General features: G+C 35.7%; 1 protein-coding gene across 6 annotated transcripts in view; it reads right to left on the reverse strand.

Moving 5' to 3' along the window:
• LOC123563991 (uncharacterized) overlaps nucleotides 1-16,844 on the reverse strand; it is a 94,314-nt gene that overhangs the window by 75,901 nt on the left and 1,569 nt on the right. For 3 of the 6 annotated variants that reach the window (XR_008371608.1, XR_008371607.1, XR_008371606.1), the window contains exons 1-2: nucleotides 15,106-16,790; nucleotides 11,907-12,721 (exon numbers count right to left, since the gene is read on the reverse strand). The exons of 1 other annotated variant lie outside the window; for it this stretch is intronic. Coding sequence is in view for 1 of the 5 variants with exons in the window: in XM_053547692.1 (XP_053403667.1) it covers nucleotides 12,198-12,721; nucleotides 15,106-16,654 (2,073 nt within the window). In the remaining 4 variants the exon portion in view is untranslated. Of the gene's footprint in view, nucleotides 1-11,778; nucleotides 14,223-15,105; nucleotides 16,791-16,844 lie in introns of those variants that run through there. 2 more of the 6 variants (XM_053547692.1, XR_008371609.1) reach the window with 2 other exon arrangements.

Consider the following 16,844-nt stretch of genomic DNA (forward strand, 5'->3'; position numbering starts at 1 on the left):
GCTATTTGTCTATAGAATTTATACAAACAAGTGAATGAAGTATTGCCATGCAATACAAAGTCCCCTACTGGAAGGCACCTAATTTTCTCTACTGCAGTATAACATAATGAACTGATATCTGTCAATGATGTATAAACAATATTGTACTACATATACAATATGTTATAACAACACACTTGGATTAAAATGTGCATATATAAAAACCCACAGTTGCTTTCATATTGAATTTTTTTGGCTGATTATAAAAATGTTATCATGTAAGTTATTTATAGTAACAACAAACGGAAATTAATCTTTAAAAAAAAAAAAAAAAAAAAAAAAATCTACATAATATAAGTCCACAAGAAACTCTTTACCAGGTAGAGATAGGTCAAAATACACCTAAAAATTGGATGTAACATGCATGCTGTACCACAGAAAAGTGGTCTCGATTTTTCTCTACCGCCAGTAATAAAAAAGTTACAATAAAATCTATTTATAGTAATAACAAAGGGACGTAATTCTAAAAACAAGGGTGCCTCATGGTGGTGAACATTTTGTCAAAGTTACATCAAAATCCCTCCATGCATGAAGAAGAAATGTTCCGTACAAAGTCATTCTTGAATTTGACCTTTGACCTCTAAATATGACCTTGACCTTAGACCTAGGGACCCGGTTCTTGTGCCTGACATGTTGTCTCATCCAGGGGAACATTTGTGCCAACTGATATCTAAATCCTGCTTTGCATGACAAAGTTATAGACCGGACAGGAAAAAAATCCTCTTGACCTTTGATCTCAAAGTGTGACCTTGACCTTTAAGCTAGGGTACTGGGTGTTGCGCATGACACGTCGTCTCATCATGGGAAACATTTGTGCCAAGTAATATTAAAATCCCTTCATGGATGGCAGAGATATGGACGGGACAGGAAAAAAACTCTGTTGACCTTTGACCCCCAATTGTGACCTTGACCTTTGAGCTAGGGGTCCGGGATTTGCGCATGACACGTCGTCTCATCATGGGGAACACTTGTGCTACGTGATATTAAAATCCCTTAATGAATGTCAGAGTTATGGACCGGACACGAAACAGACCCTGTTCATGCTATGTTAACATTTGACTGCTAAGTGTGACCTTGACCTTTGAGCTAGGGGTCTAAAAGTTGTGCATGACACATCGTCTTATTATGAGGTACATTTGTGCCAAGTAATATTAAAATCCCTTCATAGATGGGAGAATTATGGACCGGACAGGAAAAAAGCCTTGTTGACCTTTGACCTCCAATTGTGACCTTGACCTTTAAGCTAGGGGTCCAGGTTTTGCACATGACACGTCGTCTCCTCATGGGGAACATTTGTGCCAAGTAATATTAAAATCTCTTCATGGATGGGAGAGTTATGGACCGGACAGGAAAAAAGCCCTGTTGACCTTTGACCTCCAATTGTGACCTTGACCTTTGAGCTAGGGGTCCGGGATTTGCGCATGACACATCATCTCATCATGGGGAACATTTGTGCCAAGTAATACTAAAATCCCTTCAATGATGGGAGAGTTGTGGACCGGACAGGAAAAAAGCCCTGTTGACCTTTGACCTCCAATTGTGACCTTGACCTTTGAGCTAGGGGTCTGGGTTTTGCACATGACATGTCGTCTCATCATGGGGAACATTTGTGCCAAGTAATATTAAAATCCCTTCATGGATGACAGAGTTATGGACCGGACACGAAATTGCGGACGGACGGACGGACAGACGGACGGACGGAATGACGGAAAAGTGCATTCCTATAGTCCCCGAAACTGGTTTTCAACCAGTAGGGGACTAATAATAACTTACTTAGTTCAAATGATAAATATATTATCTGAAACCAACTGAAGATAAAGTCTGTATGTTTCTGAAACCTATAATTCATTTTGGGTGATTACACCTTAAACAGGCTAGAGACTGTCCAACTTAAAAGAACAGGACTACAATATGTTCCAAGTGTCAGAAACTTCCAGAGGCAGAAGCTGTTAAAATAAATAAGTGTAATTAACATTACTTGGGTATATCCCAGGTCGTCTTGTAAACTGATTTTAACATAAACGCAATATATAATATAAATGCAACAATTGTAATTGGAATATAACATAATGGAGTAAAATCCAAAAATTTTCTTTCATCTATAACCAAAAATCTTTTGCAGGAAATCGGAAGCATTTTACGTTACATATATAAGGGCATTTTGGCGGGAAACTGCATGTGCCTTTCATGTCACTCCTTCTGTAATGATCTAACATAGGCTAAAGTATATTTCATACTTCTCATATCGATATTATAGTTTCGTGTCAAAGGGAACGTTTTTGATTAAATTAAGTTGAATAAACTACAAAGATATGCTTCCATAGTTGTAATACCGATCTAACTCGGTTCCGGCGACATTTCTGCGGGTACATGTTTTAATTATGTGGTAAGGATTTAGTAATATTCAACTCGTATATTATTTATTCAAGTAAAATGAACACCTATGTCGTTTTTTTCAACTTACTTGATGAAGATACTTCATTTCATATTTAAATAAAAAATCACCTAAAATATGAAACAAGAGGGTCATGATGACCCTGGATCGCTCACCAGAGTAATATGAGCTACATGTTTCAAATGTCAAACTGATGATTTTTAGAATTTTTTTGGAAGATTTTCTGATGTAAAATCAAGTAACCCCTGGGGCGGGGCCAAGTTTACCCCGGGGGTCATGAATGGAACAAAGTTTGTAGAAGTCTACTAGGCAATGTAACATATCAAATATCTAAGATCTAGGCCTTCTGGTTTATTTTTAGCAAATTTATGAAGATTTCCCTATATACAATCAAGTAACCCCGGGGCTGGGTAAATTTGACCCTGGGGGGTCCAGATTTGTATTTTTTTTTGTAGAAGTCTACTAGGCAATGCTACACGTCAAATGTCTAAGATCTAGGCCTTCTGGTTTATTTTTAGAAAAATTTTGAAGATTTTCCTATGTAAAATCAAGTGACCCCCATGGGGCGGGGTCAATTTCACCCCGGGGGTCATGATTTGAAATTTTTTTGTAGAAGTCTATTAGGCAATGCTACACGTCAAACATCTAAGATCTAGGCCTTTTGGTTTATTTTTAGAAAATTTTTGAAGATTTTCCTATGTAAAATCAAGTGACCCCGGGGGTCATGATTTGAACAGATTTTGTAGAGGTCCACTAGGCAATGCTACATGTGAAATATCTAAGCTGTAGGCCTTCTGGTTTATTTTTAGAAAAATTTTGAAGATTTTCCTATGTAGTATCAAGTGACCCCTGGGCCAGGGTCAATTTTGATCCCGGGGGTCATGATTTGAACAAATTTTTTAGAGGTCCATTAGGCAATGCTACATGTCAAATATCTAAGCTGAAGGCCTTCTGGTTTATTTTTAGAAAAATTTGAAGATTTTTCTATGTACAATCAAGTAACCCCATTGGGCGGGGTCAATTTGATTCCGGAAGTCATGATTTGAACAAATTTTGTAGAAGTGTATTAGGCAATGCTAGACGTTAAATATCTAAGATCTAGGCCTTCTGGTTTATTTTTAGAAATTTTTTGAAGATTTTCCTATGTAAAATCAAGTGACTTCTGGGGCGGGGTCAATTTTGACCCTGGGGGTCATGATTTGAACAAATTTTGTAGAGGTCCACTAGGCAATGCTACACGTGAAATATCTAAGCTCTAGGCCTTCTGTTTATTTTTAGAAAATTTTTGAAGATTTTCCTATGTAAAATCAAGTGACTTCTGGGGCGGGGTCAATTTTGACCCTGGGGGTCATGATTTGAACAAATTTTGTAGAGGTCCACTAGGCAATGCTACACCTGAAATATCTAAGCTCTAGGCCTTCTGTTTATTTTTAGAAAATTTTTGAAGATTTTCCTATGTAAAATCAAGTGACACCTTGGGTGGGGTCAATTCTGACCCCGTGATCATGATATGAACAACTTTAGTAGAGGTCCATTAGTCAATTCTACAAGTCAAATATCTTTTAAGCTTTAGGGCTTTTGTTTTTTGAGAGGAAGATTTTTTAAGATTTTCCTACGTAAAACCAAGTGACCCCTGGGGTGGGGTCATGATTTGAACAAACTTGGTAGAGGTCCATTAGGCAATGCTACATGTCAAATATCTAAGCTCTAGGGCTTCTGGTTTTTGAGAAGAAGACTTTTTAAGATTTTCCTATGTAAAATCAAGTGACTTCTGGGGCGGGGTCAATTTTGACCCTGGGGGTCATGATTTGAACAAATTTTGTAGAGGTCCACTAGGCAATGCTACACCTGAAATATCTAAGCTCTAGGCCTTCTGTTTATTTTTAGAAAATTTTTGAAGATTTTCCTATGTAAAATCAAGTGACACCTTGGGTGGGGTCAATTCTGACCCCGTGATCATGATATGAACAACTTTAGTAGAGGTCCATTAGTCAATTCTACAAGTCAAATATCTTTTAAGCTTTAGGGCTTTTGTTTTTTGAGAGGAAGATTTTTTAAGATTTTCCTACGTAAAACCAAGTGACCCCTGGGGTGGGGTCATGATTTGAACAAACTTGGTAGAGGTCCATTAGGCAATGCTACATGTCAAATATCTAAGCTCTAGGGCTTCTGGTTTTTGAGAAGAAGACTTTTTAAGATTTTCCTATGTAAAATCAAGTGACCCCTAGGGCGGGGTCAATTATGACCCCGGGGTCATGATTTGAACAAATTTGGTAGAGGTCCACTAGGCAATGCTTCACACCAAATATCTAAGCTCTAGGGCTTCTGCTTTTTGAGAAGAAGATTTTTAAAGTTTTTCCTTTCTGTTGCCATGGCAACCAGAGTTCTATATGGAATTCAATTCTTTGAACAATTTTTAAAGAAGACCATCCAAGGAACATCCCTGTGAAGTTTCATCAAAATTGGCCTGTTGGTTTAGGAGGAGATGTTGTTTAAAGGAAAGTGTGGACGGACGGACGCCGGACGGTGAGCGATCACAATAGCTCACCCTGAGCACTTTGTGCTCTGGTGAGCTAAAAATGGAAACTTGTAAGACAAAGTCCTGCCTCCTGATGTATTCGACGAAGGTTTTGTTTTATACGAATGTCACACAACAAGAAGAACATTCCGTATACGAAACAAAAACAAAACACTAAATATGTAAGGAGATACAGAAGCAAATTTTTTTTTATTTTAAAAAGTTAATATTTCATCAAGTATGTGAAATAACTCGCTAAATTACTATAAATCCAAAAAATGCAAAACTGTTTCTATGTTGCTATGGTAATGCATATGAAATGAAAGTTTTGAATTTTAGTTTTAGAAATGTTCTTGATACGAAATAAAATGAAACAGACATAATAGTTAGAAAAATAGCCTATGTAGATGTTTAAAATAAAAAAATCTTATCTCTTAAAAGAGTTTTCGGTCGTCCTTACATGAAAGAGTTATCTCCCTTGTTTTTGCACTATCATTCTGTCTTAGAAAACAAAATAAAAATTCGTTTCAAGAAGTTTGATCACTGTGTATTGTGACGACATAAAATTTATAGGGTTCAGCAATATAAACTAAAATATATTGCAAAATAGTTTTCTATACCCCCATTCTAAATGATCAAATATCTTTTCAGCAGAAGTCTTAGACAGATGTAATAATCAATTATTTTTGGTTCATTACCTATGTCTGGTCATTATATCTTGGTGGATTTTGAAAAATATAGTTAATTACCAATGGAATGGTGTTGTTTTACATGCATATTTAGTGGGGGCCATTTTTGGTCCTTATCATATCCCGTCCTTTATGAAGATTTCCTTATATCAGGGTTCCCACACTTTTTCGTCTATGAAATTTAAGGACTTTTCCAGGACCTTGTTGCGATTTTCAAGGACCTCTGTACGACATATCGGGTTGTACGTTCCCGTCAATTTTTCTAGATTCATAGCGAGTAAGATATGGAACAAAAAATGGCAAAGATGTTCCCCTTTGTGAAGAAAGCACCAAAGTTTGCATGAAATTACTTTAAGGTATACCAAATCCTACAAGAGGAGGAGACGCGCTATATCTGAACTGGAACCTCCTTTTAAATCAGTTTAAAAAAGGGAGATAAAAATGTCTTGAAAATAATAATATTTTTTCCTTTAAATTGAAATTTATCTATAAAGTAATGTTTCATATGATCTAAACATGGATAACATATCACTAGCCTAGCCAAACAATCATTTGGTATTGACAATATACAAAGTTTACTACAAAATACTTTTATTTCTCAAGATACATACTAAAAAGGGAGGCAATCAGATTTTACTGTATGTTTAATTTCATAACTGTGTGTGAAAAGATGTTTCTTATGAAGAAAGAATGAAAGTTTTATTATAAAGTGTTACTGGATCGGAAATGGACTACATATATGATTTGTTGACTTGAATAGACCGAAACATGAGGCCCCAAAGGGGAACTACCTTTTATTTATTTCAATTAAATATATCTACAACAATTTCAAAAATGTTAATTCATTACCTTAACCAATTATAAACCTTGACACAAAATTTATTCAATTACATTTTATACACACTCAATATACATGACTCAGGAAAAAAAATATGAGGTCCTTAAAGGGGAAATTGTTAAAAATCACATTTTAAGGGCAAATTAATTTATTTCAATCGTTAAAATATCATATTTCTGAACTTAACGTAAGTAAAAAAAAACAGAATTCATGGATCAAATGTATAACATATCAAAAAAAAAGTAAAAAATATTCACATGTTTAGGCCCATGAGTTAACCTATATATCTGTATTTTTATTAGGGCAATGGATTTATATAAAAAGAGAGGCCCTTCAATGGATCATTTTTGTATGTTACATAACAGTATAATATGATATAATCAAGTTTTCAAATCAAATGACTCACCCAAAGACCCATAAAATAAAAGAAACTGACATTTACACCCATTCAATAGATATCTAAGAATTGTAACAGGTTTCCCAGTACTTCTCTAATACATTTGTTTGACAAATTTATATTTCTTATACATGAATGTGTTATTGCACTGGCATTTAATTGGTTCAATGAAGTGTACATAGTAATGAAAGTCAAGTGTTATTACTGGTCAATCCAGATTCAACAGAATTAAGCAATGCAAGGGTCACAATTAAGGTATACAGACACTAAAGAGAAAACTGGCACGGAAAAAATCATGGTAGTTGCAAAATAGCGCATTCAAAGAGTCCTCCTTCTTTGCTCTGTAGAGCTTTTTTCCTTCCTTTTTTACATTTTGTTTGCTGAAATCACATAACAGATCTATCCTTGACATGTAGGAAGCATTTTTGCAATAATATGATAGCATGACAGATTTATTATGGAAATGTAGGTCATACACTTTGGGGTATCATTTTTAGTTGATATTGTAGTTGGTTTGTTTGACTGAAGTACATGACTCCCATTTGATGTTTTTTTCAGCACTGACAATATTCTTAAAGAAAATGTAAAAATGTAAGCTACAGATATTTAAAACGGGTCCTGCTCTGTGCTGTAGCCATTTGAAATTTGTCAACTTTATCTAGAATAAAGAAGGCCAGCTATTTAGTATGTCCATACCTTAATGTCTCTCCACAAACATGGCTTCATATATAAATATTAGAAAAGTGAACATCAGGTAGTTTAGATGTTTTCATGCTGTCTATTTCCTTTAGGAACTAGAATTTTATCTGGCACCATTTACTGACTTACAGCTTGCTACCTTTGTCCATAACACGACCATGTATTGTTCCAAAAGTTTAAGTACTGTAAAATCCATTATATGAATTACAGTATGTAGTACTACGTATATGTGAACTTGTTTTATAAAATACCCTTAATGAACCTCAAAATGTAAAGAATGTTTAAATAATATTTTGATATAATTAAATACTAAAATTAGTTTTGTTTACCTGAGTGAAATAATATTCACACTTAAAAATAAGGTCATCCTGTAAATGAAATTTTTAAACAATTTTCCTCCTTTTAGAGCCTCATCTATGTCATTTTTTAGTGTCCTATATGTCAAATGTGTATAAAATGTAACTAAATAAATATTATGTCAATAATAGTTACTTATTTTGGTTTTAAATTAACCTTTTGGACATTGCTTTCAAAAATATATGATTAAAATAAATAAAATATAGGCCCCTTTTTGGGGCCTCATTTTAAGCTAATTGAGGTTAGCGAACTGCGTGTCTCCTCCTTTTTTTGAATTCAGCATACTTCAAAATAGTTACATACAAAGTTTGGTGCTTTCTTCACAAAAGGAAACATCTTTTTCCTATAACCTACTCACTACAGTGTAAAAATATAAGAACAAGAGGGCCATGATGGCCCGATATTGCTTAAAAATTTCTACTTATTAAATAAATACAGGCTCTGCACTCTGCAAATTCTTTTTTTTTTTTTTTTTTTTTTTCATTTTGTTTCCTTACTGTCCTGAAGTTTCGTTTCTCAAGGAAACTATGAATCATTTACTTGTCTAGCATGTTGTGAAGAATTAATCAACTCCTTCATAATAACTACACCTCTGGTGCCACCTACATTATTTATATAATCTTTGATACACTTCTAGCAATTAAACTATTTTCAGTCAATTTGTTGTTTGATCACTGAATTCAAGCGTGTCACTAATCACGATTTTCACAATTGTTCTCGAAAAATAATCGGAATTTCACCGGGCTTCTTAAAAATCGACACAAAAATGACCGAAAGCCTAAAATTACTGTTTAAAAATTCAAGCATAGCTACCTATATAACCCATCAACCACAAAAACATTGGTATTTTCGAAAAAGGAAATTAAAAATGAAATGACATCCATGTTCGCCATTTTGAACTATGAAATACTTCCCTTAGCAAAATTGGATAATTCTAGGTATTTTCCCATACCTTTACCGTTTTCTCGCCAAATTCCCAGTATTTTCACGGCCGGGAGTCAATTTTTGAAATTCACGGACTTTTCCCGTTTTCCCGGTAGCGTGGGAACCCTGTTATATACAATCAGATAACCCGTGGGGCTGGGTCAATTTGACCCGGGGGGGGGGGGGGTCAAGATTTGAACACATTTTGTAGAGGTCCACTAGACAATGCTACAAGTCAAATATCTAAGCTCTAGGCCTTCCGGTTTATTTTTAGAAAATTCTGAAGATTTTTCTATGTACAATCAGGTAATCCCAAGGGGCAGGGTCAATTTGACCCCAGGGGTCATGATTTGAAAGTATTTTGTAGAAGTTTACTAGGTAATGCTACATGTCAAATACAGGGCGTCAAGTGCTTTTGGGAGTCAAAAATATAGGTAGGATCCTGAAATATAGGTATTTGGGGGCCAGAAATATAGGATTATATAGGTTGCTTATAATGAAGAAAACAAGTCAGACAAGTGATTTATCCTCCTCCACCACCTACCAGCACTCTCTTTTATTAAACATAAAATACAAAGGAACAGAAAAAGTGGCTACTTTTATGATTTTAAACAAATAACATTTTAACATATATCTTACTTTCATAATAAAATATTAATACACCAACAGACAAAACTTTACCAATACTGGTACTCAAATCAGTTTAACAGGGAATTAGGCAAACCAAGCCATATTGCTAACAACATATATCAGTACTTTGTTAATACAAGTATAAAATATTGTGTTGGGCCTGCATTTGTACATGAATGAAAAAAAAAAAACAATTATAATCAAACCATCTACAGAACAAAATTACAACCGTTTCATACTACAGCATATTTATAAACTCAATTATCATAGAATTACTTCTTTTTTAATGGTTTGAATGACCTTTGTATTCCTTGCTTACCACAAAATTTCCAGATTATAGGTATTTATAGGTATTTTGGCAAAATATAGGATTTTATAGGTTATTATAGGTAGAGGGCTAAAATATAGGAAAATATAGGTAAATATAGGTAACTTGACGCCCTGCAAATAACTAAGATCTAGGCCTTCTGGTTTATTTTTAGAAAATTTTTGAAGATTTACCTATGTACAATCAAGTGACCCCTGGGGCGGGGTCAATTTTGACCCCGGGGGTCACGATTTGAAAAATTTTTGTAGAGGTCCAATAGGCAATGCTACAGGTCAAATATCTAAGCTCTAGGCCTTCTGGTTTATTTTTAGAAAATTTTGAAGATTTTTCTATGTAAATCAAGTAACCCCCATGGGGCGGGGTCAATTTGACCCCGGGGGTCATGACATGAACAAATTTTGTAGAGGTCCAATATAGGCAATGCTACATGTGAAATATCTAAGCTCTCGGGCTTCTGGTTTATTTAAATAAAAAAAAAAAAAGAAGATTTTCCTATAGAAATCTATGTAAAATCAAGTGACCCCTCGGGCTGGGTCAATTTTGACCCCGGGGTCATGATTTGAACAACTTTAGTAGAGGTCTACTAGGTAATGCTACATGTCAAATATCTAAGCTCTAACGCTTCTGGTTTTTAAGAAGAAGATTTTTTAAGATTTTCCTAAGTAAAATCAAGTGACCCCTGGGGCAGGGTCAATTTTGACCCCAGGGTCATGATTTGAACAAACTTGTTAGAGGTCCACTAGGCAATGCTTCACACCAAATATCTAAGCTCTAGGGCTTCTGCTTTTTGAAAGAAGATTTTTAAAGTTTTTCCTTTCAGTTGCCATGGCAACCAGAGTTCTGCATGGAATTCAATTATTTGAACACTTTTGAAAGGGGGCAACCCAAGGATCATTCCTGTGAAGTATGGTGTAATTCTGCCTAGTGATTTTCAAGAAGACTTTTTTTTAGAAATTTGACGTACGATGCACTACGTACGACGGACATCAAGAGGTCACAATAGCTCACCTTGTCACTTCGTGACAGGTGAGCTAAAAATAGATGACTTTTGCACTAATGTTCAAACAGGTTTAATTATTCTATTTAAAACTTTCTGCAGAATATTAGTTAGGAATGCAGTTATTGTCACATTTAGACAATAAATATATATTTCTCTGTGTTCTGTTGCATTGTAATTACGGTATTTTCAATATGATAAATGTTAATTTTTCATTAGGAATGTCTTTCAATTCAGTCTAATATTAGCGCTAGACATGAATTAGTGCATGCCCGATCCCGATAATAGTGCAAAAATGAGTACTCCGCTAATATTTATACACTTACAGTAGCTAAGGGAATAAATTTTTCAGCTTAGTTTAGTTTTGCTACAGTACACAAATTTACTTTGTTACTTAATGTAGTAACCTCTGACTGAAGTTCGGCATATTTTCTGCTGATTTAACATGAAGTTACAGTAAAGAGACCTACTTTGTTGCTTAAGGAGGTAGGTTACTTTCATATTTGTATGTGCGCATGTCCAACCGGAAGCTAATGTGACGATTTACGACGACGTTTACGACAAATTAAATGTGTTTGTATATTCATTCTCCTGAAAACAAATCATGAACCTGCCTCCAGTCTGATGCTTAATGGTTTAATAATGCAGAAATAATGAATAAATTGCCGCAGAAACGCTTCAAAACACTGTTGCCTTAAAATTGATGAATTTTATTTATAAAGTTGTAATTTTATGAAGGAGTTTTCTTCTTACCACTGTATTCTACATTAGGATTTTCGTTTCCAAGAAATCGGAACTCGCAGTATAAACTTTTTACCTCACCCAGGGGAGGTAACTCTAGTCAAGATGACAACGATATTCCCAAACCGGAAGTCACATTTATACAATAAATACATGTGACTAACTGAGTAAATTCAGTTTTGTTTCTTTCCCCAAAGAAAATGTTGAGTGGAGGATGGGAGAGTTCATATGACAGTGGTAAGAAGAAAACTCCTTCATAAAATTACAACTTTATAAATAAAATTCATCAATTTTATTTCACTCGTTTTCTTCTTACCACTGTATTCTACATTAGGATAGATTTAAAAGCCTTACCTCTCAAGGATGGCTGGGAATTTTCTTTCTGTATTTCAGTTTCTTCAAACTTCACAGTACAAAAAAGGAATATGTACACACACAAAAAAAATTAATACACACACATATATATATAATACACATCCAATCTATGAATGGTTGGGCACATCAGAGTTACTCTTTGTAACTGTTATCATTTACATACACATATAAACTTTGATATCATCCTGTGATAAAGTTAAAAACATTCACTGTAATTTTATTTTACTGTCTGTTCCAACTCGCAGAAACTAAAACTTTTCAAAATTCTTCCTATTTACAGCCTGACGAAAAAACATTCATATCCACATTCCTTAGATAAAACTTAGTGAAAGTTGATTCCCTTGACCAATCAGCGGAGTCAAGGATGCTCTTTACAGACGCTCCATTAAACAGTGCCCATGAAGGGCCAATAGCTCTAGTTGAGTGAGCCTTGACTTGGATTTTTTCTTCATATGCCATTTTGATTGTCTGAACAATCCAATTTGAAATAGTTTGTTTCGTAACTGGCTTATGTGGTTTAACATATGACAGAAATAACTTCACTTCATCTGTACCATCTGGAAGTTTTCGAAAAATGTCTGTTCTTTTCAGATAAAAATAAAGTGTCCTTTTTGGATCCAACTTCTTGTTGTCATTAAAACAAGGAACAAAAATCTTAGAACCTTGGTGAGATGGGCGATCCTGCTTGGAAAGTCCCTGTCTTAAAAATGTTATGCCTCTGCTCTGTATGTTTACATATCCTTCCCCAAGCCGGAGCGCTTGTAGGTTGGAGCACCTTCTGAACGTTGTGATACCTGTTAAAAATACACATTTAAGAGTTAAATGTTTTAAAGAAATATGTTTCAAAGGTTCAAAAGGGGGTTCTTGTAACATTCTAAGAACTTTTAGTAAATCCCATTCAGGAACAAGTCTCACTGTGGGTGGTCTTAAATTAAAAACACCCCTCAACAGCCTGATAATATCTGGGTGTTGACCAACTAAAACTTTGTCAACTGGGGGCAAAATTGAAGAAAGCATTGACCTGTAGCCACAAATAGTTCTATACTGTAACCCCTTATGGAATAAATATGTAAGGAATTCTGCACAATCTGTTACAGAGGCATGATAGGGATTTTTACCCCGTTCAAGACACCAGCTATGGTACTTGTTGAACTTGCAATCATAATCTGATCTTGTGCCTTTTCTCCAAGATGCTTTGAGTAATTCTGAAGCTTTCTTTGAAAAGCCTTTGTTTCTGAAGTGACTGTCGATAATGGCCATGCCACTAGATTGAAAATTTCTGGAGATGCGGGTGAAATATTTGTTTTTGGTTGATACAGAAGATTTTCGATCAGTGGTAGTCTCCTTGGGTAATCTATGAGCTTTTGGAGGAGACTCGTGTACCACGTGCGTCTTGGCCACTGGGGCGCTATCAGAATTATTTGGCATTGATAATTTGACATGTGTTCTAGAACTTTTGGTATCAAGCATATTGGAGGATAGGCATAAGCCCAAACATGTTGCCATGGAATTGACAGTGCATCCACAGCTAAAGCTCTTTGGTGGGGAGTCCAAGTGCAGAAGACTGGAAGTTTGTGGTTGTCTGGTGACGCAAATAGGTCTATCTGGGGATAGCCCCATAACTTGAAAATTTTCTGAACAATCTGATCGTTCAGAGACCATTCTGAATGTCTGATTTTCGTTCTGGACAACTGATCTGCTAGAACATTGTGACATGAGGCAAGATGAGCTGCTTTTATTGATATTTGATTTTTGAGAGCACATTGCCAAAGGTCCCAAGTTCGACTGCAAAGTGATAGGGATTTTGTCCCCCCTTGTTTGTTCAGGTACTGTACTACTGTGGTATTGTCGCAACGTACTAGTACTTTTTGATTTTTCAGGATTGGTAGAAATCTGAGAACATGCGATATACTGCTTCCAACTCCAAATAGTTGATGTGCAGTAATTTTTCTTTCTCCGACCAATTGCCCTGATAAATCTGATTGTTGACATGACCCCCAAACCCTGTTTTCGAGGCATCTGTTGTGACTGTTACTGAGACCGACCACTGGTGTAACGATCGGCCTTTGGCCGTGTTGGTTCTTTGTAACCACCATGTTAAATGGTTCTTTAATGTTTGTGTTAAGGGAATTTGGAAGTCCAGACTTTGGACTGTGTATTTCCAATTTCTGAGTAGATGTAACTGAATTGGACGCATAAATAGTCTGGCATTGGGAATCAATTCTATGCAGGATGCCATTAATCCTAGTAAATGAAGGTAACTGTGTGCCGTGACCTGACCTTGTAATAGATTGTTCACTGCTTTTTCTAGATTCAGTAACCTTCCTAATGTTGGAAAGACTAGGCCTTGTTTCAGTTTGAAAAGAGCACCTATGTATGTTATTGTTTGAGTTGGAATCAAATCTGACTTTTCCAGATGTATTATGAAACCTAAGCGACATAGGAGTTTCAGGCTTGTATCTAAATCTTCGATCAATTTTGTTCGAAGTTGATTCATCCCAAGCCAATCGTCCAGATAGGAAATCAGACGAATGTTTTGCATGCGCAAGTAAGCTGCTACTACTGCAGTTATTTTCGTGAATGCTCTTGGAGCTTGACTTGGCCCAAGCAAAGGGCTCTGAACTGATACGCTTTCCCCTTTACACAAAAACGAAGGAATTTGCGGTGTGTCGGATAGACTGGTATGTGAAAATATGCGTCTTTCAGATCGACCGAAAACGTCCAGTCTGCTACTTTCACTGTATTCAGGAGACTTACAATACTGTCCATTTTGAAGTGCTGCTTTAGCATATACTTGTTCAGAGGTCGAAGGTTTATCACTGGTCTGAGATCTCCTGTTTTCTTTGGAACCAGGAAAAGTGTACTGTAAAAACCTTGATGTTGTTCCATAAAAGGGACAGGTTCTATTGCATTTTTTTCTAATAAACTTTGAATTTCTTTTTCTAAAATAGGAAAAAGTTGAACATTTACACGAGTTTCTCTCAGACCAGTTTCTATTGGTGTTTGAACAAAATCGAATTTTAGACCGTTTTGAATTGTTGACAACACCCATCTGTTATTTTTTTGCCATTCTTTTATGAAAAATTTTAGGCGACCTCCAACAGGTATATGCTCTTTGCAAGCTAGAATCTTGCTGTCAGGAGCAATTCGGAATTTTGAAATCATTGTGAAAACTTACCATAGGCTTTCCAGTAAGTGTAGCTGAACGTCGTCCTGATGAGAAACGAATTCTTTGGTATTCTGGAAAAATTTGAGCTTCTAGGTTTATATTCAGATTCCAGACGTGGTCTTTTAACATACTCTCTTGGAGGTAAAGTGTTGCCTTTCCTCTTGTATTGGCTTGAGTAGCCGCTGTAACGAGAGCTAATATTTGGTAAAACATCAGATAATTGTTTAGAAACTTCTTGTTTGCTCTTCAGTTTTTGATCAAACTCTGAACCAAATATACCATCACTTGCAAGAGGTAGAGACATAACAGTAGATGCGTAGTCTTTGTATTCACTAAGTCCTGTGTCATATAGGGCAGACTTTCTTCTTATAAGGTGGTGGAGAGCCCCTGATCTCCCAATTTGGTCAAGCGTTTTAGATGTGATAGCAAATAAATCACGTACATTTTGAACAGCACTGTCCACATTAGGATTTTTTTGAGAAAGTGTATCCAAAAGACTACCTAAGGCTTGTTGAGCGTAACAAGTAGTAATAAGCGCCATTCTTGAAGCAAGCTGACCTTGGAAAGCTAGTTTTTCTAAGGATTTCATATTTCTACCAAATAAAGACGGAGCATTCCCAAAAGCTGCCCTATGTCCATATCTCTTTGTCAATAGCACTTCTATTGTATTTTCAAGAGTAGATACCTTGAACCAGTCTTCACACGATTCATGAATAGGAAATGACTGTTTGTAACTGTCCCGATAACAAGACATTTTAGATGGATCTGCTGAACGCCAAGATCGTTTCAAAATGTCAGTTTGATTCTTTTCTAAAACAAGACCAGCCTGCGATTTTGGTTTAGAAACTAAGGCATCATGTCCAAATTTTTTCCCTAAAGTATCTGGCTGTTCTAAAACTTCTGGAGATTTATGTTTGCCTGTAATATTTTGATATCTGCTAAATCTCTCAATTTCACCTTCTTCAGGCGAGTCGGACAACCCTGATTGGGAATGGCTAACCTTAGAGCTATTTTCTGACAAAATAGAACGATGTGGCGAGACAGACCTGCTAAATGACCCATCATGTAACATTTGTCTCATTTCATTATTGCCAGGTTGCAAACTCAACTCGTCAAAATCTCTGATTTGATACTGTTCATTTAAATCATTGTGCAAAGAAATTCTACCCGAAGTAGAATTGTTATTTTGATCTGTAGGGATTTGAGACTGTATTTTCTCAAATGTAGACAATAAAGTTGAAATCTTACCGTCCAGCTCGGCATACTGTGATTCACTTTTTTCAAATCTTGCTGAAATTTTGTTTTCTAAAGCCTCCACCAACAGTGAGGCATCCGAGGTCGAGGATTTTACTGTACCCTCATGTGTATTTGATGATGAAGCTTTCGAGGTTTTTACTGTACCCTCATGCTGTGTATTTGATGATGAAGCTTTCACACTACCTTCAGGCTGTTTATTTGAAGATTTCTTTCGTCCTTTCCCAGTGGAAGACGATTTTATAGAACGGATTGATGCATTATCATCATCCGCTAACTTCTGTTTCACTTCTTTTTCTGCCATAATTGCAGAAAATACAAACAGACTGAGTCACTGAAAATGTTTAATGGCTAACAAAGTCCACAAAATTTTACCACACAGTCAAAAATTTATAACAAGAAAACACATCTGTTCCGATCTATCGCAGAAACAAAACTGAATTTACTCAGTTAGTCACATGTATTTATTGTATAAATGTGACTTCCGGTTTGGG

Source organism: Mercenaria mercenaria, chromosome 7 (genome assembly GCF_021730395.1).
Source record: "Mercenaria mercenaria strain notata chromosome 7, MADL_Memer_1, whole genome shotgun sequence".
In the NCBI taxonomy this organism is placed as follows: domain Eukaryota; kingdom Metazoa; phylum Mollusca; class Bivalvia; order Venerida; family Veneridae; genus Mercenaria; species Mercenaria mercenaria.